This window comes from Epinephelus fuscoguttatus, linkage group LG10 (genome assembly GCF_011397635.1).
Source record: "Epinephelus fuscoguttatus linkage group LG10, E.fuscoguttatus.final_Chr_v1".
In the NCBI taxonomy this organism is placed as follows: domain Eukaryota; kingdom Metazoa; phylum Chordata; class Actinopteri; order Perciformes; family Serranidae; genus Epinephelus; species Epinephelus fuscoguttatus.
The window spans coordinates 27,492,933-27,520,932 of NC_064761.1; the positions used below are offsets into that span (position 1 = coordinate 27,492,933).

General features: G+C 40.4%; 1 protein-coding gene across 7 annotated transcripts in view; it reads left to right on the forward strand.

The window, feature by feature from the left end:
- Positions 1 to 28,000, forward strand: part of osbpl9 (oxysterol binding protein-like 9) — a 46,282-nt gene that overhangs the window by 758 nt on the left and 17,524 nt on the right. Inside the window, exons 2-9 of one of the 7 annotated variants that reach the window (XM_049587217.1) lie at positions 1,782 to 1,832; positions 6,174 to 6,252; positions 17,908 to 17,984; positions 22,591 to 22,686; positions 23,992 to 24,039; positions 25,357 to 25,386; positions 25,478 to 25,528; positions 26,074 to 26,112. In XM_049587217.1, coding sequence (XP_049443174.1) covers positions 1,782 to 1,832; positions 6,174 to 6,252; positions 17,908 to 17,984; positions 22,591 to 22,686; positions 23,992 to 24,039; positions 25,357 to 25,386; positions 25,478 to 25,528; positions 26,074 to 26,112 — 471 coding nt within the window. Of the gene's footprint in view, positions 1 to 1,781; positions 1,833 to 5,973; positions 6,033 to 6,173; positions 6,253 to 17,907; positions 17,985 to 18,052; positions 19,511 to 19,764; positions 21,597 to 22,590; positions 22,687 to 23,991; positions 24,040 to 25,356; positions 25,387 to 25,477; positions 25,529 to 26,073; positions 26,113 to 28,000 lie in introns of those variants that run through there. The other 6 variants (XM_049587225.1, XM_049587220.1, XM_049587219.1 and 3 more) reach the window with 6 other exon arrangements.

A 28,000-nucleotide genomic window follows, 5' to 3' on the forward strand; every position in this document is an offset into this window, starting at 1 on the left:
TAAGTATTGATTTATATTGTGACAACGCTAGGTGACGTTAGCTAAGTTTGATAGATAGGTGACGTAAGGTAGATAGGCAGGTAACTGTCAGGTAAAGTAATGTAGTACTTAGCCATATTCAGTGCTTATGGACAGTACCTTAAATAATGAGAGGATTGTTGCTGAACATACTGTACATACATGCCAGTGGTGATATAGTGCAAGTAGTGCAAAATAAATGCAATGTTTATCTATCGTGCAGTTACTGATCAGATAGTTGAGAGGAGATGTGCAAGTCCAGAGTGAGGGTTTGCATTAGTGTTAACACCGTTAGGCTTCACCTGTCGACCCTCCTGCACTGACACAGAAGAAAGCAGTCCGTTATTTGACTAGGAGATCGTTATGAGATGTTACCTATGGTGCACAACAGCCTGTTCTCCAAGGTAGTTTACAGATCAGAGACAGCCTGTCTGATGAGATTGTTTAGTTTGTTTTGTTGACAGAACATTACTAGTTTTGTTTGGATAGCTGCATGAAAGTAATTGTGATGGTGGAGACATGTTGCCTAGTGAGGTGTGAGAACAAACCTGAAGTTACTGTACATTTCAGGGCAAAGTCACTCTGATCCAGAGGTTAGAACTAATCAGTTGTTTCTTGAGTTCAAAGTCAGACAGAAGTCAAAGCAGAATAAGTGTCTCGCAGGAATTTTGTAGCACCTTTCATGCAAGAAATGCAGCACAAAGTCCTTAACAATAAGGGCAGTATAAGCACTGAGTGCTTCACATGAAAATAGACACAATGGACATAAAACAGACAAGGCAAATCGATATAAAAGGACATTTAAAACGGTTTAAGCATGGATTAACTGATTCATAAAACCATAAAGTTGTGTGACTATAAATCATGAAATCAAATAAGATTTAAAAGCGGTGCAGCAGCAAGAAGCATAAATAGAAAGTAAAAGCGGAAAAGAAAGAGTTTCAGATGTGTATGAGTGAAGTCAGAGCTAGTTAAAGGCTGAAGTGAACAAATCCGTTTTTAGCTTTCTTTTATAAATATTTAGCGAGCTACCCTGATATCTATAAGTAGTGTGTTCCATAACTTTGGGGCGTAATTGACAAAGGCTGCATCCCGGATCTTCTTCCTGCTGTTGCTGGGAAACTCCAAGTGTAAATATTTTTGATTAAATTTGCCAGTTTCAGCTTCCCAAATTGCTGCTTTTACTTTTTCTTTTATGATGAAAAAAGGAGTATCGTTGAGTTTTGGACTGTTAGACAAAACAAGCAGTCCATTATGCCACATTTGGTTCTGAGATATTGTGATAGACAGAATGATTATCTGAGAAAATAATCTGCAGATTAACTGATAATAAAATGTTAGATGCAGCTCTGATCTACTGTATAATAAAATGTGTATATGTTTTAAGTAAGTGATTAAAACGTGCAGTAACAATAGATTAAATTGTAGCTTTAGTCAGACCTACGTCCAAGTGATATGACTTCACTCACCTCCTCTGTCCTCATCCACTGTTTGATTATTATCTAAATTTCCTCTGTTTTCTTAAGCATTGTTTTGTAATATCATTTTTAAAAAACTCTGTTACATTGAAATACAAAGCACGAGTTCAGAGTGGAGAGGCTTCTCTCTTCACTCTTATTTAGAGCGGAGACTCTTGGATCAAATTGCTCATGGATATTATAGCCTAAAGATGCACAGCACAATGCAACCTGTCTGTGCTGTTAGCCATAGCCCTGTATTACTGACTGTATTAATTTCTGATTTGTTCTGTTGTTGATTTACAGTCAAAGGACAAGATGATGCGAGGATCCAGAAGAGGTTGTGTGCGACTCAGGGTAAGATTCTCTGGCCTATCTCAAGGCCGTCCTCTTCCTGACACAGTTGTCTTTTGATAAACTAAATAAATACCCTGCATGCTTGGCTGAGTTGCTGCCCTGGTTTACAAGGTATTTGGACAGAGTTTCTACAAGTTCACTGTTGTCCTGGGTAGGGATGCGCAATAGTATTGGCACGGCATGGGTATCCATCTAAGTCGGCCAACATGTTTTTTCTTAAGTTGCACAATGATTGAGTATTACACACATTAAAAGGATTGTATTTCATGTCTCCATCTACTGGTGGGTCTTAATGATAAGGCTATGCATACATAATGTGATGTTAATTCTACTACATAAGAGACTTGATGATCACTAAATTTAGGTGGGGGGAAAAGTGGATATATCGATATCAGTTATGGGTCAAATGAGTTGTTATATATCGGCAAAAAATCCAATATTATGCATCCCTAGTCCTGAGTGCAGTGCAACACCTCCCATGTGTGACTTTGTAGTATTGCTGTACGCAGTGTCGTGCAGTTTACATCTGATGTATAATAATTGCTTGATTTATTGGCCTTGTTTAACAGGTGTCGGTACTTCTTAGCTCCATCACGCGACTTTTTTTGGCTCTCCTAGTAGATGTTTGCCCTCACAATGTGTTTTAAGTATTCAGCTATGTCCACTAGATGGCAGCAACTGCCCTGCTACAATACCTGCTTTACTTATCGAGAGAGGAAGAGAAGATTCCTAATGCAGTAGGATTTTTAAGGCACTGAGCCTACATTAGTGCTGAAAGAATGAGCTCTTATTTCTTGAAAATACAGGGTTGGTGTATTTGTCAGTGGGGGTTAGGGCTTTTATTGAAAGAAGCCAACAGAGGGACAGACCTAAAAGGTAGGATTACATATATTGGCGTATAAAACACTCAGCGTGATCTCTCTTTTATTAAGATAGTTACGACTTTAATGAAAGGTGAAGTTAGACCAGGCTTTGCTTCCTCATCCAAATTCTGTAGACCCCAAGTGGCATTTATTTGGCATTTACAAGCCAGAGCCCGTACTTGGCAGCCACATATAGAGCATTCTCATGTTATTTTTCACGTTTAATTATAATATCAAAGAGGCAAAGTTTCTCTTGAGTTTTCACAGAAGCAGTGGCAAAACCCATATTTAATGCAACCACATTTTTGGGACAAAAACCACTGCTAAGAACCCTGAAAATGTTTCTAGTGAACTGTATGAAGGGAGGAAGTATCTCCTGAAACTACCTGAAAAGAGGATCCAGTGTCATTTATGGGCACATAGTCATAGGTCAGAAGTTTCAGTTAGGAGTGGATCAGTGTGACACAGTGTATTGTGATACAGTCATTTAAGGATGTGCATAATGGAGCTGTAAAAATCCTGTCAACAAAATCCTATCAGTTAGAGTTGTTACAGAAAATTCTCTTTCCTAAGACTTGTAATTTGTCACTCTACAACTTTGAATCGGGATGTAAGTTGAATTTTTGTTAGTACATTCTTTATGCCTTGAAAGAAAAAATAACTTTGCCAATGTTTACCTTATGAAGAAAAACTTTGCTTCTATCAAACCCTGAATCTTGTTTATTGTGCCAAACCCTTAGCTGATGTTAGTTTCGGTTTGTTAAGTGTCTTTCCCAAAGGCTTTATCTGTTGTCTCACTAAACCAGGCATGCATAGTCTTGTTTTGAATAACCGTGTAGCCATGACCTCTAATGTAGTGTTAAACTGGTTGTTGAATTATTTTAGGTGCCACAGGGCAACTGAGTTTTTAATTGTGTCATGTTAATCATAGAATATATAGTGAAACTTTTTCCATGTCCAAAAGAAATAAAAATTTAGAGCTTTAGAAAACAAAGTACAGTCCACTTACAATAATTTTCAATAAATCTGTACCTTTGTGTGTTGGTTTTTGGTGACACTGTGTGTCACAGAACTAAACTCGGAGATACTACTCTACCATATTACATACTGGTACTGTATAGACATTACAATTAATGAAAACAGTATTCCATCAAAGAACGAAATGACAACAGATATAGATTATCACAGCAATTTCAAACTTTGTAAATGATGTCTTTACAGATCAGATCATGCAGTATAATGCATCTCCATTATGAGGTACAACAAAGAACTATTTATAGAGAGAAATCTGTTTCTTTATGGAGACTGTGGTATATGTGATAAATTTGAAAATCCAATAGATTTCCTTTTCACAAAATGTCAGTCTAGGAGCACTTCCTGGACTCAAGACAAGTTTTGTTGAGGTGCTCTTTGGAAGGGAATCTTTAGACTGAGAAAACAAGCAAGACTCCAAGGCACTCTCAGTTGAACAAAGTTAAAAAGCCTTTATTTTAATGGCTTGGTAACAGCTCACAATAAGGTCTGTGGATTATCTTGGGTAACTGCCATCATGTTCTTTAAAGGGAAACCACAACCAAAAGACTGTCATTATGTCAACTTAATCAGTTGTGACAACTCCTTATTTTGTATCACTATGGACCACCAAGTAGTCTCTGATAGTAGGGGGACTTTGTTATAAGATTTTTTGGGATGTTCAGGAAAAAAAAAAAAACTGCATTGGGTTACTTCTGAAATCATGTGGTAAATAATTTGTTTAGCTTCAATAATACACACATTGTACATACCAAACCTCTTGTTGGTTTGTCTTCAAAGTTTTTTTTTCTTTATAATGTTTACTGACTATGCTCTATGGACTTTGGAACGGTTCACTCCGAATCAAAAATACTTTTTTTTTTTTTTTTTTTTTACCTGTAAGACTGTTTGTCAGTCTAGATTGTTTTGCTGTGAGGTGCTGAGTGTTGGAGGCATCAGCCGTAGAGATGTCTGCCTTCTCTCCAATATAATGTAACTAGATGGCACTCAGCTTGTGGTGCTCAAAGCGCCAAAAAAACGTAATTTAAAAAACTCAACAGCAATGTGTCTTTCCAAAGAACATGACGGCAGTTACCCAAGATAATCCACAGACCTTATTGTGAGCTGTTTCATGTAGGAACCTTTTTTTCTACTGAACTACACCCACCAACCCTATCTCCACCCAGAAGGAAGTATGCATCTACTCATGGACGAGAGGCTCATACTCAACAGCGCGAGATGTAAACGTTAATTGCATCCTCCTCAGCTCAGTTAGCTAGCTCGGTGGTGCTAGATGAGTCAGCAGATGTACGATTCTGTCTGTGTGATGATAGAGTTGGTGGGTGTGTAGTCCGGTAGAAAGAAAGTAGTTCCTCCCTGAAACTGCTCACAAAAAGGTCTGTGGATTATCTTGAGTAACCGAGTCATGCTTTCTTAAAAAGTGACATTGCTGTTAAGGTTTTACTTTTTTTTTTTTTTTGGGCACTTGGCGCACCAGAAATGGAGAGCCATCTAGTTCCATTATATTAGAGAGAAGGCAGACATCTCTATGGCTGATATCTCCAACACTTGGCAGCTCACACCAAAGCAATCTAGACTGAAAAATAGTACTACAGGTAAGAGGAAAAACATGTATTTTTTTTTTTTTTTTTTTTTTGATTTAGGGGTCAACTGTTCCTTTAAGAGCGGCCTTGCTCATGTGTTGTGACTTTATCTACTTAAATAAACAAAGACAATGCTGTAACACAGTGGAATTGACATTATGTCTTTGTAAAGAGTGAGTGTATGAGGTTAGGTGAGGTTGGGGTGTTAATTGCTCTGAGAGTCTAAAACTAAGTATCAGTTAAAAACTGTTTGTTTCTTAAAGGTGGTATTTATGGAGCACTATTGTACTGGACTGTAAAAAAAATTTTTTACAGCTGTTCCTATGTCTTATCCACCCCCTGTAGTAGTTGGTATTTTTATTACTTTCAGGTTTGCTGTGTAAGGAAGCTCTGAGTCACACACCCTGTTTCGGTTGCTAAGAGATAATGTCCCAGCTAGCCAGCAGGCCGTTTCTCTGCAGTTCTGCTGGCTGCTAGCTGCTGGTCCCCGGTGCCTGTCTCTCTCCACCCTTCTCTGCCTTTCTCCTCCTTCGCTCTCCCAAATCCCACCTCCTCCTCCCCTCCCTTCTTCTCTGCCATGTTCTAAAAGGCTGCACTCGCATGTGTGTGTGTGTGTATGTGTGAGAGAGAGGAGCACAGAATGATGGTGAGAAAAAGACGATAATGCAAGAAGAGATGGAGCTTTAGAAGGGGAAAGAGTGAGGTACCAAGACAGACCAAGGGTAATATATAATAGAGAGCCCATCAGGGGCTGCTGGAACATGTGGAGGGCATGAGGATAGAAATGGAAAGTGGAGTATGACGTGTCCCGCTGCCTGACTGCCTGCTTTTTTTCCTCTCTCTCTCCCTCTCTGTTTGCCCAGGGAGCTGTGATCGGCATTGATGACGAGGACGACAGCACATTCACCATCACTGTGGACCAGAAGACTTTCCATTTCCAAGGTGAGATGTCCACCTTTTTATTTATGTTGTTCTCTTTATGCCCCCTCCTCTCTGCTTGTCATCACCGGCTTTCTTTCTCCGGCTTCTTCTATTTTTTTTTGCATCTATCCCTGCTGTTCATTTGCTCCCTCTATCTCACTCTCCCTCTCTCTTGCTCACTCCTCTCTCCCTCCCCGTCTTTTAAAGACTTGGATTGATCGGCTCTAATGCCAGGAAACACATGCACATAGGCATCTACACAATGTCAAAGCGTGCTGCGTGCACTTGAGCTTTTTCTCCCTTCCTGTGGAACGTCCTCAAGCTCTGCGAAGTTGGACTGACTCGTATTTCTGTAGATAAACAAGATTTGTTCCACTGCGAGCTAGGCAGATTCCTCTGGAAAAATACAAGCAAGTAAGACTTCTTTTTTTTCCCCTTGGCCCTCCTGACTGTGGCTGAGGAGGAAGATTGCTGCTTGTGTGTCTCTGCAGTTGAGCCTCTGGGAATAATAAGGGAGTACTGCTGAGCTGGAAGCTGAGCTCAGGTCTCTTCTGGTTGCTGCCGCTGCTCGCCCTTTGCTGCACCGCTGCCGCCGCTCGCTATCTCCCCACCAGTCATTCCATAGGGACAGGATTGGCTCTCAGCTACAGCATCGCCCCCCTCCCGTCCTGCCAACCCTTCCCTCTTTTTTGACAGGGAGCTGTCCAGTCCAGTACACCGCAGACACCCTTTTTTATTCTATCACTCCACCAAGGTCTCTAACTAACCTTCTCCACCTTTCCTTCATCTCTGTCCTTCCATCTGTTCATTTGTATTCAGCCCTCCCCTCCAACCAACACCTAACCCCTCACACTTCACCTCCAGTACCCCACCCCCCTACCCCTTTCACCTCCTTTTTGAGGGTCACCAGCCACAGTCCATGGGCTCCCCGCCCCTCTCACCTCCTCCATGCCCTCTCCCATGTCTGTGTTCCGAAGCTGTATGCTGTGGTTCTACAAACGGAAGGGTAAGGAGAAAACCGTGCACGTCTCATGGTCCATATGCATGCCGGTCCTGGGCAAAAGGATCGAGAGGAGGCGTTGTTTGTTTGTCTTCTGGGATGTGCAGTCAGGATGGAGCAGAATGTTCCGGAGAGCTCAGGTGTATTGGTTTGTTATCGAGGTTCAAGGACAGTTGAGAGCGGCGTAAAGTAGCCTGTTTAGTGGCTGTTGCCCGTGAGGACTTATTAGGGAGAGAAGAGTGTGTGCAGTGTCCTGTGTCAGTCCAGTGTTTGTACAGACTAGGTGTGTTATGTAGAACAGGATGTTTGTTGTTTCTAGTGTTTGTTCTGCTCATCATTGATTTGGCTGGTTTGGCAAAACAGTGATGTAATACTTGCGTTTTTTCCCCGTCAGTATGGTAATTATCGTATGCACTTTCTCATAGAGACTTGTTTGTCAGTGAATAATAGCTCAGATGTCATTGTCTTAATTTCTTCTGGAACTTTCTGTGCCACAGTTAATCGGAGTCTTTCGCATCAGCTATAATGCTTCATTATCTGAATAATTAGTCTGAGAGACTTCTACATCAGAGAGCGGGCAAACGGCAGCAATGTATGCAAATTATGTTCTAATTTTAAGAGCATTATTCAAAAACCTTCATTAACTGAGTCAAAGAGGGGAATTAATTTGTGGCAGGGTGTATAGCTGGCATGAAAAGGCAGCAGTCAAGAAAGATGATACAACATGTGTAGTAAATATGACAATGCAATACTATAATACATTAGCATATTTGTGAAATCATATTATATTTGAACGTGTCTTTACCAATGAGACAGTTTGTTTGAAAGCAGCATATTCTTTCGCAGGACAATCTGAGTTCTCGCAGCTCATTGTGACCCTTCATGATCGTCTTGTTGTATGAGAGAAAGCATGAAATGTCTCTAAGACACATCTGTTTTCCAGACACCTAGAGGAGCTTAACCCGAATGCCCTGAGGAAGACCCAATGTGGGTTGAAAGCGGTCGGTGTTCTCCTTTGTAACTTTTATATGCCCTAAACTAATAAAGCCATCTTAACTATACATCCTTGGCTCAATGCTAGTGTGCCTCAAGTGACCCCAGCGGCTTTCCTTTTACCTAGACGTGTCCTGTACCATCTCACAAATCACCGCTGGAGAGAAGTAGTGCTAACTGTTTTTATTTTATATCTGTCAAGATAACAGATTACAATAAAATGAAACAGATGTATTGTATGTAGGATTTCTAGCCAGAGCTAATTAGCGACCTATCTCTGGTTAGGATTTCTTCCTTAAAACAATCATTATAGTCGGTTTTCTTTCTTATATGTTTTTGCGTCTTATCACTTGTTTAATTTTACCTCAATTCCTGGCTTGCTTTTGTCCAGCACTGTTGTTTGGCACTAATTATTATATTGACTCTTGGGTATTTTGCTTCTTCTTTGCATTGTTTGCTAAAGCACTTTGTAAACTCTGTTTTCAAAGGTGCTTCCTTATTATTATTTTAACATATCATCATAAGCATGAGTACATTAGTTGAATTGGGCACGTAATCAGTAGTGACATTCTCATACATGTGGCACAATTAGAGATGTTTGGATACCATTTTTTCTTTCCCAGTACTAATTCCAATACATGAACTTGTATAGCAGCGAGTACAAACTACTGATCTCATACCATTGCATTAAAAAAACAGCTGTGTACTACTAATTCTGTATGGATGTGAAATGATTGCTATCATTGTTGTGTGGCATTGCTTTATAAGAGTGGTTCCTATCTAGTCCAACCACAGGGTCCAGATTTCTCCTTAGTCATTAGTTCAAGGTCCACGCAGTTTAATATATTCAGTATCATACTTGTGTTTGGCAGGTTGTTAAGCTAGATTGCTGTCTCTGTTAAGTAGCTGACCACTATTCACTCACTCTACAGCAGTAAATGGCTCTTTAAAATAAAAGCTCTCTGCCAGAAATTCACTGTACTTCAAAATAAAGTGTGTTTTCTACAAACTTGACACGTTCACAAGTCACTTGCGGTCCATTCAAAATGGACCCGTGAGCAACTTTTGGACCGTGACCCACCAGTTGGGAACCACTGCTTTGTAAGATTGATAGTGTTGACTTTGGCAGCACTGGTGCCACCCCTAAAAAGTAAAACCGTGCATACTGTACAAGCTGCCTTTATACTGGTGGGACTTGTCAGTGTAATATATTGTCCAATTGCTGACAATTTGTTAATGGGTGAGATTATGCTATTGCGATCAATTATTTTATGCCGCTCGAAAAGAGTAGTTGCTAGCGGCCGCACAGTGCAACTTTCTTTATAGACTACTGTTTTAGAGCGGTGACAGTAAAAGCATTGGATTAGTACATAGACTTGTGTACTTGCTGCTACCTGATCCAGCATTTTAGGCAGTATCAGAGGTATTTCCGATACTAATAAAGGTATTGGAACGGCTCTAGACACAATCATATAAAAATGGCAAAACCACTTGTGTTGTGAGCATGAGACTCTGGATACATCAGATTAGCTTGGATATCAAGAGATGCACAGGATGTTGGGCAGGAGGAGATTTCTCTGTTGCTGTAAAACGATCCTGGTCTGAGTGTGTTATGTAGTCAGTCTCCCAGGATTCACAGCAGGATCTGATGTGTCCGTCTATATATATACATATATATGCTTGTGTGCCATTTTGTATTGGCTGCGTGGGTAAGGTATGGACTGTGTCTGTGTGATGTGTAGAGCCTCACTGCTAAGGTTAAGAGAGGTAAAAAAAAGAAAAAAGAAAGAGCTAGGCTGATACTGTTTACACAAATTTCAATTCCTAGTGACCAATACATCTGCTGATACACAGCCACAAGTGTGTCTCATGGTATGGTTTAAGAGAAACCCAGGATTGAGCCATGATACTTCCTCTTATGGGACAGTCCAGCTCTCAGGTTTAAGTGTGGTTCTGAGCTGGCCGGCCTCTGTGTTAGCCCCGAGTGCAGCTCTGTGCTGTCTTTCTATTTAGAGAAGCATCCATTATTCATTGGCCCCTCTCCCCCGGCGGTGCATCAGAGTTGCCTGAGAGCCCTTTAGCTTTCCCTTTTCCTCTTTCCCCCTCTCTGTTCTCACACGCCTCCTCTTATCTACAGCAGTTATCAATCTCTTGTCTTCCCCTCCCTCTCTGTCAGGCCGCCCTGACGGCCCTGACGGCCCTGACCATCAGTCCAGGATGAGAGACCGCTCATGCTCTCTCCCTTGTCTCAAGGGACCTGGATATCACCTGCTCTGTATGCTGTTATCTCTTTTTAAGTAAACCACCTTGGTCATCATTTTTTTTTACCACTGTGCTCTTTCAGGACTGCATCTGGACTTGTGTATTTAGTCAGAAAGTTGTCCCACAGTGCAGATAACATATGACTCAGCCAGTCCAGAGTGATGTGATGAGTTCATTTCACATTTTTACCACACAATTGAGGCAAAATCATAGATGACATTAACAAAAAAACTGAAAAGATAGCACCAAGACTGTTTCTTCGTTGACCTCTGAAACTGTGCATTCTCTTAGCATCACATTTTGGTAGCTGCCACATTACTGACAAGTCGCAGTCCTGTGCATCAGACCCTTTGTCCTCCCGCTGGAGCATGTGCTGAAATATTTCATCAGCTTGTCTGAAGATGGCAGGAGGAGAGAGAAGAGGGGAGGGATGAATAATTCACAGAGGCCTTATGAGAAAGGAGGAGCAGCATTATTGGGGAGAGGCTGAGCATTGTAAAGGGGAATCTTTGTTTGGATACCCTGACCACTTAGATGGAAGAAAAATCCTTGGGTTAAGGATACATCACTGGGGCTGATAGATAGTTAAATTGTCTGTTTGTCTAAACATGGTGTGTGTGTGTGTGTGTGTGTGTGTGTGTGTGTGTGTGTGTGTGTGTGTGTTTGTTAATTGTACACATTGAATGTAGATATTAGAGACCTCTGTCTTTGTTTACCTGTCTTTGATGGCATTTTTATGTAGTCTAGGTAGCTGTAACTTCATTTATTTACATTCAGTTTCCAATCACAAGCTGAATACAGTCTGGAAGATGTAAGTTAGGAATAGAAGAGTATGTGGAGACACATATGATGAGTAAAAATTGGAGTACGAGATGGTCGTCAGGTTTTCAAGCATGTACATGTTAAGCTGGTTTAAGAGATCGATCCTTTTGTTCTGTGACTAATTTGGCAGAAGTATGGCATGACTAACTCTAGGAAAAAATGATCACAGAAGTACTTGCTTTACAATTGGCCAAGTATACGGGACCAGTATAATGTTACTTTTAATGTGGGTATAAGCTAACACCGTCAGTGTGCCCACATAATAGTGTATATGTAATAACAGTACAGTAGAGCAGTAAAAACAGTTGGTAACTTCAAAAAAAAGAAAAAAGGAAAATATATATATATATATATATATATATATATATATATATTGCCTTGCAGCATTCCTAATGGCCTTACTGCATGTGAACAAAAACAACCAATCAGAGCAGATGAGTCTTTAAAGCAGCAGTCAGTCATGTCAGTCATGCCTTGTCAACTACGGTCAAACTGTCAAACTAGGCAGCACTGATCAAATATGAGTCAAGATTCTGTGAATGCATTGCCTATTTCTCACCTCAGATGTTTCAGAAACATATTTTAGTGTACTGTTTAGCTGTAAAATGAGAATGTTTGTGACCCGGCTGCCATGTTGGGTACAGTTTAACAGGAGGACTGAGCACCTCACACTCATTTTACAGCTAAAGAGTACACTAAAATATGTTTCTGAAAACATTTAAGGTGAGAAACAGGCAATGCAGCAACAAAGTCTTGATTCTTATTTGATCAGCAGTGCCTAGTTTGAAAATGTGACCACAGTTCACAAGCATGACTGACATAACTGTCAGTTGATTGGTTGTTTTTGGTGCAGCGCGGTCTGATTTTAGACACCAAAAAACGCCATTACAAACAGTAGGAAGAGAAGAAGGGACATGATTTTCTTTTTCACAGACTATCCGTCTAATGTACTTTTTTCGTAATATATTGACAGTTTCAGCGGATATGACACAAAGTTAATTTCATAAACGTTACCAGCTGTGGCTTTAAATATGTAAACACACAATGTAAGAAGTGTTGTGCCAGTGTAGAGGTCGATGGAGGTAGATGTCCTTGGTTCAAGCTCAGCAAAGGACCTTGCATGTTCACTCCCCTGTTTTCCATTCAGCTCCTTACTTTAGTTTACTCTATGCAAAAAAGCTAAAAATGGCAAATACTTGAAACTGTATGAAAATCAAGTAGACAGAATAAAGGGCATGCACATATTACTGTACGTGGAAGTTGGTCACTTCCCCTTGATTAGCAAATAGTCTGTATCTGCTGGTGCATTCACAGGGGGAAATGCATTGACAAAACAGCAGTGCTGTGGAGCCACTGACTGCATAAATAGTTTGAGAAACAATTCAGGCTTAACTTTTTACCAACTTCTGATTGCTACAGAGAGGAGGATCATTATATTTCAGTGAGACACTTGAAATCCTGGTTCCAAAACGTGGATATGTGAGTGTGGTTTTCTTCAGTTTGGTACAGCACAGAGATAATTTTTGATTCTGATGGTGTTCACAGTTTATTTGTGATAATAGTTTGTTTTCCTCTTAGTATCTCAGCTCTTCTCATATCACGTTAGCAGGTTTGTGTTACCATTCAGTGGTGGTTCAGTGGTTGTATCATTTGATCAAATTACATCAAGGCATACACTTTTTTGGAAATGTACTGGTCAGGTATCCATTCCCATGCTGGATATGAGGTGACCTCCACTGTCGATATGAATATCCGTGTACTGAACTGCAGCCCGACAGAGCAGCTGCTCTGTATTGGCTGTATGTGGAAACTCAGTGTTTCATTTGGCATCAGTATTTTCTTTTCAGGCACAACAACAACTCGCTGTGTCTGTCTGTATCTATCATGGGTCTTGATCCAATATCTGCCAGGGTCTGACAGTGATTATTAGGAAGGCGTGTGTGTAGGTGGATGGGTTGGAGTTTATTGGTGTGAGTTACAGGATTTCCTGTGTGTGCTTGATCTTCTAATAGCCTTACCGTGCCTCTCTGCTTTCTTCTAGCGGGGAAGCATCAGAGCCTACGGTAATACGGTTTAGTCAGCACACCTTCCTCTGTTGTGACGCTACTTAGCAGCTGGGCTTTGAGGCTGTGTTACACTGTTGCAGTGGTAGAAACACAGCATTTTAGGCAACACAATACATGTTGTAATGACTTCTATCACCAGTTGCTCAGTTTTTAAGTTGTCCCTTTTTCTTTTTTTACACAAATATCGTCATATGTCATACCCTGGTGAAATGTCAGGAGGGTATGAAGTAACAAGCCTAGTGACTGTTAGACTTTTGCCCCTTTTGCTCCTCTATAAAATTTGATAATTGCTTTAGAAGAGCATGTAACAAGCCCTTTACACCCCTTACACTGCGTAGGACCTTAAAGTATTCTCATTGTCAACTCAGAAACCAGCAAAATCTCCTCATTTCTTATCTTCTGATAGGGAAAAAAAGAAAGACACTGGTCACAGATATCTTTAACCCTTATTAAACATTGTCCATTCATTTTGAGTCTGTTGGCACCACCAACTTCTGAGCAACTCTCCCCAGGTAGCAGGCTACCTTCTCTATTACACTGTAGTCGAAGAGTTGTAAGTTGTACCTTAATCTTGTTCTATCTTGTCTATTCGTCTAACTCTGGCTTGTCCCTTTCCTCTTTGTCTGTATCAAGACAGGTAAATGTTTAAAAGAACAAGTAACATGCTGTTGTTTTTTTTGGTTTTTAATATGTAACTGCAGATTAACAAAGAAGGTTCATGTCAGATGACGGGCACTGTCATGACTTGCAGTATGCCTCATGTGACTGGCCAACTGGCTGTCTGGCAAACACTGGAGATGTGCTGAGTCGACTAACTGCTCATACCTAACTAATCTAAATCACGGCTGGAGATTGGACTTGCAACACAATTCATACAGTTAGAGTATTTGTTTTTGTTGAATGGTCCTGCTACTACCTCTCCTCTGTCATGAATAGAGCTAAACAACATTAGCCGCAGTAATCTGTTCCTCTGGAGAGTCTGTTTGGCTGAGGGGGAAAGTGAGAGGCCAGTGAGGCGCTGTCTGAGTGGATTGGCCTGAGCCTTGGCTGCCTTTTAATGTCTTTAAAAGCTTTTCTGCTGTAGCAAAGCTCAGCCTCTGTGCTAGCACAGGCATTCATCTGCCGAGCTGTCTTGTTTCCAGCTCAATGAAATATGACTTTTACAAAGGATATAGTTTGCCAGCTAATTCAGTGGCATATATCTAATTAAGTCTTTCTTTCACAGCTTTTAGAGATGTAGTTTGACTGTGGTGGCTGCCATCCACATACACAAAGCAGGAGTAAACCTGCTGAAAATCTTTAATAACTTGAAATACAATCTGTAAATACATAGGTTACTGTTACTGTTTGTAAACACGATCACTGGTGAAAATAAAAGTAAGAGCCAACCCCAGATTTACTCTCACTATGTTGGTGTTTTTCGGTGCTGTGTCTCATGGATGCCCGCTGTTTACGGTCTGGCACCTGATCACTACCGGCCTCACCTGAGCGCAGTGGGGATACACGCCCATAAACATCCCAAACAGAAAATACAGGCAGATGGAGGAATCTCTGCAGAAAAATACACCACCACAAACTTCTAGTGGGTCTTAAGTGATGAATCTGTATGAGTCTATGCATTGTTTCTTTAGTAAAATCCTTCCTAGTACATCTTTATATCCTAGCTGTCTATTTGTAGAGGACAAGATATTGTATCTCTGTATGCCACTGGCACCAAAAACTGTGCATGTGCCTTCTGCAGTCAGTGTGTGTATGTGTGTTTGCACGTGGTGTCCTGTAATGGGTCACTGTTTAATGTCACTGGTGGACTGTTTGTTCTCTGTCTTTGCTCTGAGGGTGCTGCCTCACCCAGCTCCATTTCACTCTCCGAACCCAAAGGCTCCATGTTAAAAAAAAAAACATAGGCAAGAATCCATACTGCCTCACCACTCGGAGCGAGCTTTATCTCTTCATCTTTACCATGATCATAGGAGTATTGACATTTTAATATGTCAATACTCCTAATACAAGTGCTCAGTCAAGATTTTGAGTGTTAGTGTATTTGATCTGATACTGGTACTGATATTTGAAATTTAGTCTGGCTCACAGGATGCAGACTGAGGGTATAAGACAGAATTTATACTTGGGAGTGTAGGCTCTGGGTTGACATGGAGCCTACGCCGTAACCTACGCAGACCTCCTGTCTATTTCTGTGGGCTGAAACCATTTCCCTCAGTGGAAACAAAGCTTTTATTTACATTTCACAGATAAGAAACAATAAATTGTGAAGACAATAAAGCCTCCACAAAAATAGCAATTTAAGTCTTGTGTATAATTTATCCTTCAGGGATTTATACTCAGGGATTTATCCCTGCTTCATATGGGCAGAGGAAATCTCTGCTCGTCGTTAGGCTAATTTATACAATATAAAATGCCATAGGCTTGTGCTAATAACATTAGCATGTTGTATTTGTAGAACATTTGTAGTATAAGACAGTTGTTTTGTCAGTGAACCTTGTGAGTTGTAATGGAGCCAAATTATGTAATCTTTGTTAAACATTGCTGTTGTCCTTTGTTTTATGAGAAGAGGAAAAGATTGCCGGCCGCTTGGCTAATGTATACAATGTAAAATGCCATAGGCTTGTGCTAAAAACATTAGCATATTGTATTTGTGGGGAAATTTGTGTCCAGATAAACACAAGTGTCTGTGAATGCTGCGAGTTACAGTGAAGCCGATTTGTGTACTTATGTTTGAAATTGTCTCTATTAAGCCATGTTTAATGTGTGTTTTGGGTGTGTTTTGAATCGGCTAAACTTTGCAGCACTTAAAAGAAACCCTGCTAGTATTTTGAACGTGTATAATTGCAAATTCCTCAAAGTTACATGAAACTAATCTCAGATAGCCAGACCTATCTACACCCTTTGTTTTAGCGCCTCTGAGCTAGCAACATCCACGCTAAAACATCTTTTAACGTATTACGTGGCATTTTCTTTTGCAGGGATTTAGCCACTATAATGCCTAGGCTCGCCTTTCCACCAAACCAAGTTCATCCTGACACTGTTTTGCAAGGGAAGCAATCCTGCATCCTGGGCTTAACCCCACCCAAAGCCCAAGGCAAACAAATACAACAACCCAGAGATTTTTTTTCCCTTTAGTGTGGAATTATGATGGGACCTTTTTCCAGCACTGGCACATTACAAGATAGGTCTGGCTACACGATACCACTTTAAATCATACATTATTACTATATTAATGCACAGCCCTTTCTAGCTTCACTTCAAGATTCTCTTTTTTAAGTGTTTACTGAGATATGTCATATGAAAGCGAACTTTCCTTAGATTTGTTTAGTACAGTAGCACAGCTAGACAGCTGTTACATTTTAAGCTGCTGTTTAGGTACAGGCAGTGCCAGAAATAATCAGAGGCAAAGGGCAAAAATCTTCCTAAATTCAAGGTATTTGATTTGCCCCAAGGGGGTAAAAAATGTGTTCCTACCATGTGTACAGGCTTAACTAGCCTTTTTGATGACTAATTTAAAGGAACAGTTTGAGATTTTGAGCAACACTTTTTGCTTTCTTGCTGAAAGTTAGATATCCCCCATATAACAAGGAAAATATCTTCCTGGAAATCTGAAAACTGTTTCTCGACAAATGGTCTACAACCCAACAGAAGTGAATTGATTCCTAGCTTATGTTCTTGACGTTAGGTACGGTAACTAGGGCCTATCCATGGTACATCACATCCTCATTTTTGTGACATTTTGGTTGCCAAGGTGTGTGTTGTTGTTTTTTGTTTTTTCTCCTCAACTTTATTTATTGTTTGTATTGTTTATTATTTTCTTGTTCTCTGTATTTGTCTCAACTGGACATTACTTTATCTTGCCTTTGTGTGGCATTTAAGTTGCTGCCTTTGCAATGCACACATTATCTGTCCTTAAAAAACCCAATAAAGAGACTTGGAAGAAAAGATACCTCCCTTATGTCCTTAAATATCAAGCTAGTCAGAAAATTATCAGCTTAGTTTATCATAAAGACTAAAAACAGGGGTAAACAGTTAGCCTGGCTCTGTCCAGGACTATGTGCTGGACTATTTCTTGGTCAAGTACAGTCACTTAAAATGCTGGTCTGTTCCTTTTAAGGACATTTATGGCCGTCTGCCATATGAAATCTCTGGACATGTTTCTGTATTTGATTTTCAGACAAAAATCAATGTTCCCATCAAAATCTGTTTCTTTTTATTGCCCTCTCTGTTTATTTTGATATCTGTTATTTACTTCAGCTGTAAATCACATTGTTTGCCTCTCTAATATAGAAAGTATATGGTTATTACTGTCTTATTTGTGAAACTACATATAAATATGATTATAGACTCTTCAGCCCTGAACATTAAGGTATTTTAGATAAACACTGCGTCCATCACTGCGTCAAAAGTACTCATGTCATTTCAGTGTTGTGTCTCAGTGTCATTAATGTGTAACATGAGTGTAATGGTTACTGACGGTGTCTGTATGGAAAACGTGGCTCACTGGGTGTGTCTGTGTGCTTCTGCCCTCAGCCCGAGATGCAGACGAGCGGGAGAAGTGGATCCACGCCTTAGAGGGAACGATCCTCCGTCACACCCTCCAACTCCGAGTATGTAACCATGCACTTGTTTGTATATGTGTGTGTGAGTTTCTGTGTGTCTGTATGTCCGATCCATCCACTACAGTTCCGAGACATAGTTTTACTGTGTGTTGTTTTGCCTGTTCATACCAAATCCTATGTCAGAATTTAAGTTTTTATTTTACATGACATATTTGCCTAATCATGCTAATCTTTACCCGAAGAGAGTACAGCTATAGATGTAGTGAAAAAGCTACAGGTGAGCATAAAATGAAGCTAAATGTGTTACCTTGATATCAAAGCTTTCAATGTAGGATTTTTATTGCACCTCAGATAGCATGCATTTGCATACTCTGTAAATCATGTACTGTGCTACACCACAACACCTATATGACGACCTTGAAAGGGACTTTGCATTTTAGGTTTTGTTATCAGCACTTTTTCTTGCTCATACCTGATTTCATTGCTCAACAGATCAGTTGAGAGTCAGTGATGAGTCTTGTCAGTATAAATGGAAAATAATAGTGGCATTCATGTCAGCATAGAAGGACAGTGTTTGGCAATATGTGGCTGCTTTGCACTGTATCGTGACCAGACGTAGTTTTAAGGAAAGACTGTTGCATCACTGCTGGTGGCATGTTTTGTCTGGTTATTTTTTTGTTTGTTTATTTTAAGTGTTGAGACATAGCGTGTCTTATCTCGTTCTTTTTCCTGTTCTTCTTGCCCTCTAGTTGTTTCTTTGGCCAACCTTATTTCCTCCTCTCCTTCCCTTAGCCAAACCTTCCCCGTTGTTCCCCTCCCACCGTCATGTACATGCAGCTCTTTCCATCCATCTCCTCCTTTTTCCCCTCATGACCAACCTTTTCATTCGCTCCCCCTCCCTCCTTCCTTTTTTTTCTGCCTTCCCTCCCTCTGTGGCAAATCCTTCTGATGTGCTACGTGTGCCTGCTTGCTCAGTGCACACACACACACATACACACACTAATGCAGTGATGGTGAGCTGCTGTCATAGCGTCATGTGACGCAGCAGTGACCAATCCGGGTCCTGCTTGCTGCCAAACATCTGCCTCTGCTGCCTCAGCCAATCAGAGTGGCTGTTAGTGCCTGTCCCTGTCAGCACTTGCTGCTGCTGCTTTGTGTGTTTTCTCTTCTGCCTGCGTGAGAGGAAGTGTGCCTTTCCTGCCAGGGGAGGGTCCTGGATTAACTCAGCTCTGTCTGCCCTCATACCAAACGCTCAGCTGATAACTGCTGCCGAAGGATATACTGTAGCCAGACTGACTGCACTGCTAACTGCTGCTGTGGTTTATATTGGCAGACTGCAGTGGAGAGCAAGAGGAGGAGATTGTTTTCAGTTTCTGTGTGGAGGAGGGAGGAGGGAGGAGGGAGAAAGAAAGAACGCTAACTTCACCAGAGCTGGTGGTTTTGCTGCCGTAGGGAGAGGAAAAACAGAATAACGGAGGCAGAGAAAGAGAAAACGATCTTGTGTCAGGCTTAATGGCCTGATGGGGGAGATGTCCAAGGTTTAACACAGCATGTCCATTGGAGCGAGGCACCCAGTAAGTAAAACACACACACACACACACACACACACACACACACAAAAACACAAACGCCACTGCACCAGAGCAAGGAGAACTTTAACGGCTGCAGTGCGCTGCCGGGACAGCAGCATTTTAAAGTGGGTCACACTGCGTGGAAAGACAAACAGAAACAGAAGGGAGGGGGGAGGGTGTGAGGGTGTTGTTTGTAGAGTCTGGGGTAGTAGGGTGGGTTTGTGTGTGTGTGTGTTTATGTGTGAGACTTTGCGGGCTGCTCTAAAATATTCCCACTATGTCACAGTCACACAGACAGGATGCACGGCGTGTGTATGTTAGGAATGAGTGGGAGCGGAGGTGCAGATGTCTGGGAAGATTTCGGGAACAGTGGAGAAGTGGGCACTGTGACGTGGTTGTACGGTGGCTGTTAATAAACCGACCACCTGCCTCTGACTGTCCACTTCCATACTTATCTGCTCTGTTAAAAAAAAAAAAAAAGGAACACTTCCCCTCCATCGTATGTGTTGACAGAACATGAGATGTTAACTAGGTAATGATAGGGGCTCTGTCTTATTTTTTGTTTGTTTTCACCATGTACAGTTAATTTCCCTGATCCTATTGAGTTTCTTTTTACAAGGATTTAGGCCTATAATGCAAACATGACCAGTTGTAGTGTATGGTACAACACCTGTACACTTAAATGCTGTCTAGAAGCCCTGTGGTAAATTGTACCTTTAAGATACATGTAAGGTTTATATTGAACTCTATTTACATTGAATTGTGGTTGTATGCTATTGTTTTAAGTAGGACAATTAGTCGACTAGTTGATTGCTACCATTGCTAGCCAGCACCAAAAATAGTACACAGTCAAACTTAGTTACACTTATGATTTATTGTGTTTGTTGATGTGCACATTTAAATGACATATTGACATAATTTGCACTGAAATGTCATGTATTCCTAGGCAAGAGTTGGTTTATAAAAAAACAAGTATCTGTTAGCTGCTAATGCTAACAGCAGCGGATTAAAAGAAAATGAGGGAAAGATGAAAAAACACATTGGTCACTTCACCCTGTCCCACAAGAAGTGAAGTGGTAAGTAGGACAAAGACGAAATCTCGTAAAACCAGTGCAGTTTGGCAGTAATTTGATTTTATTTAGTGGCTTTTAAAATACGATTTGGTGATTAAAAAATGTGATTAAAGATTTGTAATGGCTCTTATGATACACACAGTCATTTTCTGGACAATGTTTAACCTTACATATTATATTTAGCTTAATTATGTCTGTCTTCTAAATGTTTTTTTACTTTCAGACTAGTCAGCTAGTCTAAATCAAACTTCTGTTTAAACGTCTGGGAAACTAGTCGTTAGGAAAATCCCTAGTAGTAATGTGTTTGTGTTATTTTGTAAATACTATAATGTCAGAGTGGATGGAGTTAATCCTCACTGTAAATAGAGGAGGGATGCCAAAATGAATGGCAACACTTCACATTACTAGATTACAGGATTCGCAAAGGTAGTCCACTCCCTGTATTTACACAAGAACCTGTACAGGTTTTGACATTGCTCTGAATTCTGTGTAGTTTTGTCAGCAGCTTGGGGTAGAAATGATGATGATGTAATGCCTTCCCATATAGGTGGCAGCTGTTTTCCTGATAAATTGGAGTGATTTTTCCAGTGTAGTGTAGGCAAGCAGACAGAGGAGGGGTTGCTCGCGCTGGAATGCCAATCCATGCACCTGTGTCCACACACTGATGCAGTATATAGACATTCACATCTGCAGCAGAGTTGTTTTGGTTTGCATTTTTGCTCAGGCCCTCATGTGGCCAGCTATATTCTGCAGTCACACTGACACTGAAGCAACCTTTGATCCTTTGAGGAAGTGAGGCTTGTTGACTGCAGACTTCATGACTGCAGAGTTAACATTTCGTTCTCTTTAAAGTATGTCTTTACCGTTAAAACTGCAGCGGCTCTCAGGCTGCTAAAAGCATTTTGCTGTTGATGGCTTTTCTTCACTTTCCTGTGAGGTCGTCTGTAACACGCAGAAAAGCCGCCACGCACACAGGACACACCAGGACTCTACAACTCGGCGAGTCCAAAGCATCGGTAGCGCCCAGCATGGTTTGATAAGAGCTTGATTTACTAACATGACTTCTGTCTGACTCTAACAGTCGTCATCAGCTTTACTATTACTTGCTCTGCTTTTTCATGCAAGAGGTGTTGTTCTGTGTGGAGTAACTGCTGACACACACTGTGTTAGTTATCTTACTGACTCGTCTGGTGTGGCATAGAGGTGTTATTGTGTTAGCATTGCTGCAGAGTGTCCTTGCAGTTGACAGAATCCAGCAGTTTGTTGTTTTTTTTTTTTGAAGGACATCTCGTCTGTGCGTACATTTATCTGCTCATTTTCCTGTCTCTGGTTTTGTGGCACAGCCAGCTGGATTGTTCTTGGTTGGTTGAGCTCAGACAGATAGAGACAGATGCCCGGTCACGTCTGTCCTGCCAATAGTCTAGTAATTACCTTTTAATGGATATTATGTAATGAAATTGTCTGTGCCTATGTCTCTGTATGTGTGTGTGTGGAGACTGTGTTTCTGATTCTGATGTGCCTATTAAGGCAGGCTAATTAACAAACAATGAATTTGAGTGCACCTCAACCCATTTACACACATGCTTCTGTGTCGGTAACTAAATTCCCTCCAGCCACGAGTTCCTTGATTCACTTTTGTTGAAGCCTGAAATTCGCTGGCGTCCAGTCAGTCAGGCAGGCAGACAGACCTGCTGGCCTTTTATGCTGGCTAGCCTTTAAACAATAGTATTCATATCTCCCCCAGTACAGTACGCTGCTGGAAGATTCTCCTGAACTGTTGATGTTTCTGTCCACCATTTTGTGCAACAGCTTACAAAGCCTACCTGGCCAGGAGGTGACACAGACAAGCTCTTTTTTTAATGAATGGATAAAAAGTAAATCTGTTGCTTATATTATTGGTAGTGTGGCTGTGTATTTTACTTTGAATATGCAAATAACAGCATGGGGTTTGACACAGATTTGGTTTGTGGCTGCACTGTAATGCTTCACTGTGCTTGTCTCCATCCTCAGGAGGCCGAGACAGGATTTGTTCCTAGTGTTCAAGACTTTGATAAGAAGCTAGCTGAAGCTGATGCCTACCTGCAGATTCTGATTGACCAGTTAAAGGTAGGACTCGACAGAGCAACACCAAACTGACATCATCATTTCATCTTTCATGTAGGTTTGAGAAATGTAGGATATCTGACACTCACTTTGGCATATATTGTTGGACATTAATAGGTAATATAGTCTATTTAGAAGAGTTTCCACATAGATCAAATAATGTATTGCCAGTGTTGAGTGTAACAACACACACAGTAACAAATTATCTGCATAATGGGCAGATAGCAAAAAAAAAAAAAAAACACGCAGACAAAAGTGATGAGGTCCAGTGTGCCCGTGCAGAGGCTCTTTATCCTGGGCAGTCCTGTGCTGACTCTGAGAAGGACCAGTTTGTCTGATAAACAGTTTAAGGATCTCCTACTCACGAGGTATAACTACTGTTTTCACAATAAACACGACCAGTTTACTATAAAGCTATGGTTTGGTGAGTGTGTGACTCAAGTGTGTTTGTTTAAATGTGTTGGCCTGCTAAATATAGTTCATATCCCAAGCAACATGTTATTTCCTTTTAAGCCTGTCATCATTTAATGGTGTTAGGAAGGCCAGTCTTTTATATTATTTCATGTGTGCCTATTATTTTGAGGCAATTAATATTTGTGCTATGCAGTATAAGAAGGTAAACCTCATTTATGTATTGATATAGTTTTATTTTGAGGCAGTTGTTGTCCACTTCAGTGCCTTCTTGATTCTCCTTGTCCTTGTTGTGCGCCCATATGTGAGCATATGTAAGCTAATCAATGTATTGGTGTTAACTTGCAAACCTGTGACTGCGCCTCAGGCAATGTTATGGAGTAAACGCACAAGTAATGTAATGGTTAGTATAACAAGTTATTTTCTACAGGGAGTAATTAAGTAAAGTATTGCATAACTGTCTTCAAAAGTAACACTGTTTATTCCATATTGCAACCCAAAATTGACCCTATATCTGTAAATACATCATATACATAAACGGCATGACTTGCATTTGAATCTGCGCCATTACCCTCCTTTTATTTTGCATTTCCTTGCTGACCTCACTCTTCTTTGGCAAAGCAGAAGTTATAGTAAGATTTGTGGTAGCATGGTGATAAAGCAGAGAATCATGTTTTTAAAGAAGCGGCAGCATCTTCTCACAGGCAGAAAATCTTAATGAAAACACTACGCGTAAGAGAAGAGCTTACTACTCGTCACCACAATATCTCAAGCCACAACACCTTACAGTCACCTTCTTATAATCACATTACTCATTTGACTGTGTACCCATCTGAGCTCATGTTCCATCTCCCGTTTAGCCCTTTTCATCTCTTGTTCTCTGTCAATCTCACACAGCTGTTTGATGAGAAGATCAAGGACTGCAAAGAGGATGAATCACGCAGAGTAAGTACCAGCAGTGCTACTGTGTCCTCATGTCTCTGCTCTCTGGTCCGTTGTTCTCGCTGTCATTAGTGCCGAGGCTAACAGTAGGAGATGCAGGCTCACGTATAGTGCCGGGGAATGAAAAATGATGGCTGTCAGTGTGAAGCAGACATTTGATATGTGTCACTTATCAGGTTTAAGCTGTCAGAATATATTACAGTGGTTTAAAAATGACTGTACATTACAACCTGTTTCTCATCATTTGTATTAAGAAAGTAATTAAATTGTGGATTTTTATTTGAAAGGCAGGCAAAGGTAGATTAGCAAAACAGATTAAAACAGTTGAAACTGAGGCTTATCTTCATTACTGATTAATCCTTTTCTTGTGCTTAATGTCCCAAAATTGTGAAAATGCCCATTATAATTCCCCATAACCCAAATATGATGTCTTGGTTTTGTCTCATCAGCTGTCTCAAACCCAAAGAGATCTGATTTACAATAACATAAATCATAAAAGCAGCAAATCCTAATATTTGAGATGCAAGAACCAAAACAGGTTGACAGTTTTTACTTAAAAAATGTAACCTGTCGATAATCTGAATAGTTGCTGATTACTTGTCATTTGATTAATCAACTAATATTTGATTTGTTTTGATGCATTTCCAATGTGGGAAACACAACATAAAATGAACGGCAATCCTAAAGCATATTCTCAGTATACAACTTCTCATAAACAACATAAATAAGTAGTAGTATACACTTATATTGTCATGGCCTTTCTCCATAACTCAAAGATTTACTCAAAATTTAACATGTAAACAACTCACAATTTTTGTTTCTTAATTATTATGATCACTATTATCATATATTTTTGAGTTGCAGCTGTAACAGACTGACACAGTTAGCTCTTCGGCTAAATATGGAACATTGAGGGTATGCATGGTGGCTGATGAACCAGAGACCATGCTTGTGTATTAAAGTTAAAACACATGCTATTGAGGGACAGTTATCTATTAGAGGTGTTGGAGGAAGCAGTTCAGTTTCAGAGCATATGTGTTTTTTTCCCAGCAGCTGTGTGATTCACTTCCTCCCTTAGATTAACGCTTGGTCACTTTGGCTTGTTTGTCACTGAGACTCCACCAGTCTCTAAAGTATGGCAAACAGTCTTGTAGATTTCCAAAGAACCAAAAAGTTGCTGCTGTAAGTTAGACCTGTGACCTCAGTGTTGTGCTTTGTTTGCTGTCAAACTGGTTGCATCAGCTTCTGTTTTTTAACATTGCACAAGTTTTTTTTTTTTAAATGACTGGTTTTACAGACGGTTGTCTTTGCTTTTTGCAGAAAATCGAAAATTTGAAGGAGACTACTTGTGTAAGTCAGGACTTAACACACTTTCCTTCCTGCCGTTGAGTTACAAGCTAGTTCCTAGTTACTGAATTCCTTTTCTGTTTTTTTCTTTCAGAGCATGGTAGAGTCCATCAAGCACTGTATTGTACTGCTGCAAATCGCCAAGGTAAACACAATTCGTCTCTCCGTAGTTTGGCCTGCTACTTCACCAGTCATTGTCCTTGTGAGACTGCATCAGTGTGCACTGTGTGTTACCTTACATGTGTCTCTGGGGTAGTTCCCTGCTATCTGGGTCGGTGGTTGATGAGGGTGTAGCCCAGTACTCGTTTCATCACATGTTCCATTCAGCCCTCTGAAAGGAAGTAGAGCACTCGTTTCTGCTTCATGTGGTTGTAAGGTGACAGTTGAAACTTTTTTAACACCCAGAAATCTTTTACTCATGATGAATAACTTCTAAGAAACTTGTAGATTACAGATTGGCATGGTAGAGAAGCCCTGTCCTTATTGATGGGAAAAGAAATGATAGAGGATTTTAACCATGTGATGAAAGGTTTACTGCATGTGGCAAGTTGGTGAATATTATGAAGCTCCATGTGATGAGAGAAATGGATCTCATTGCTCTCTACACGGCAGATGCTCAGGATGCTTTATGAAATGACTCTTCAACCTTCCTATACAAGTAGTCTAACATTGTCTTCTCAAAATTTTAAGGACCAAAGTAACGAACAGCAACACGCAAACGGACTTATAGTAAGTTTGACATTCTCTGTCCATGACAAGAATTTAAATCAAACAAACTGCTAACTTTCTTTTCTTGCTTAATTCACTCTCCACTGTAGAAAATCAGATAAATCAGATCTCTGTAGTGCATGCCGGCTAATTTGGAGATATGCTCTATCTCAGGCTCTTTCCCTCATGTCTTCCACCACTATCCTACTGATTTAGTTAAGAACTTAATGATTTCATCTGAGATTTCTTCTAGCAATGGTTGGGGAACTATTCTTTTCTTCATCAGTGTACAAAGTGTTAATATGTGTGCAAACTTTAAATGCAGAAAATGCACATTGTTGCAGAATATGTATGTGTACATAAACTGCACATGTGTATATGCATGCCTGTGTAAAAGAGAATGTTGCACTTCACTGCACCCACTAATTAGAGTCCACCAATTCACTATTGATTTAACATGTACACACTGCCTGCTTATTGAACCATCGAGCCCTGTCTTCATGTCAGGGGCCACACTGGGTGTTTTGCATGTTTTTACTACAAATCACTGGCACTAAATTACTGAGAGTTATTTTCCAAAGCATTCATTTTAAGTATTTAGATTGATTTCTGGGAGCAACTGGTTTCCATTCCTTTTAGTATGTGAATTGAAGCATGCATTAGATTGACAGTCCATCACAGTAAACACTGTAGTCTTCTTTACTTCTAAATAACACTCTGGCCTCTGTGATTCGAGAGTGGGCTGCCAAACAGCAAACTTTGTCAGTGAATGGAACAAACAACCACCAAGCGTACATTATCCATCAACTTTTGACTTGTGGGTTTGATTTCCAGACAGCACAGCTCTTTGAATGCTGTCACCAAAGAAAATTTTCCAAAGAGTCCTGGCTCGCAGCGGTAATGCCGTGCAGTCTAACGACTATTCGACTGTTTATTTTCCGGGACAATTAAAAGTAAGCACAATTTAAAGTAATTGCAGCTAATTTGCATCTGTTGTCCCAGGGCAGGTCCACAATAGAAACAACACAGAGCAGCAGAAAGACAACACACAATACATAACAGTCCATCAGTGTGAGATAAATAGTATCAGTATAATAAATACAAGGCAATAATTTGTGATAACATTTTTGTGCTGACTTTAGCCAAAGCTTGAGGCTGGTTTTAAACACTGCAAAGCTTCCTGAGTCTCTAATGTTTGTGGGTATGGAATTCCACTCTAACCAAGAAACCAGAATGAAGGCTGTCTTTCTGGCTTTTGGTACTATATTAAAATAAAGTTAACAAAACTGAGGAAATTATATATATTTTTTTCAGTATATTACAGTGATGATGGTCTTGCCACCCATAATGTAAATGGAGTGGAGTGGAGTGTGGTATAGCTACAGTGCCCTCCAAAAGTATTGGAACAGTGAGGCCAATTCCTTTATTTTTGTTGTAGACTGAAAATATTTGGGTTTGACATCAAAAGATGAATATGGGACAAGAGATCAACATTTCAGCTTTTATTTCCAGGTATTTACATCTGGATCTGATACACAACTTAGAAGATAGCACCTTTTGTTTGAACCCACCCATTTTTCATGAGAGCAAAAGTATTGGAACATGTCACTGACAGGTGTGTTTTGTTGCCCAGGTGTCTCCCAATTACACTGATTATTCAAACAGTAAATAGCACTGAATGTCTGAGCTCAGTTTCAGATTGGGTACGATAGATTTTGCCTGTGCAGACTGCATTTAGAGGTGGAACCAACATGAAAACCAGAGAGCTGTCTATGGGTGAAAAAGAAGCAATTGTGAATCTGAGAAAAGATGGACAATCAATCAGAGCCATTGCACAAACATTTGCCATAGCCACTACAACCATTTGGAATGTCCTGAAGAAGAAAGAAACCACTGGTGTACTAAGCAA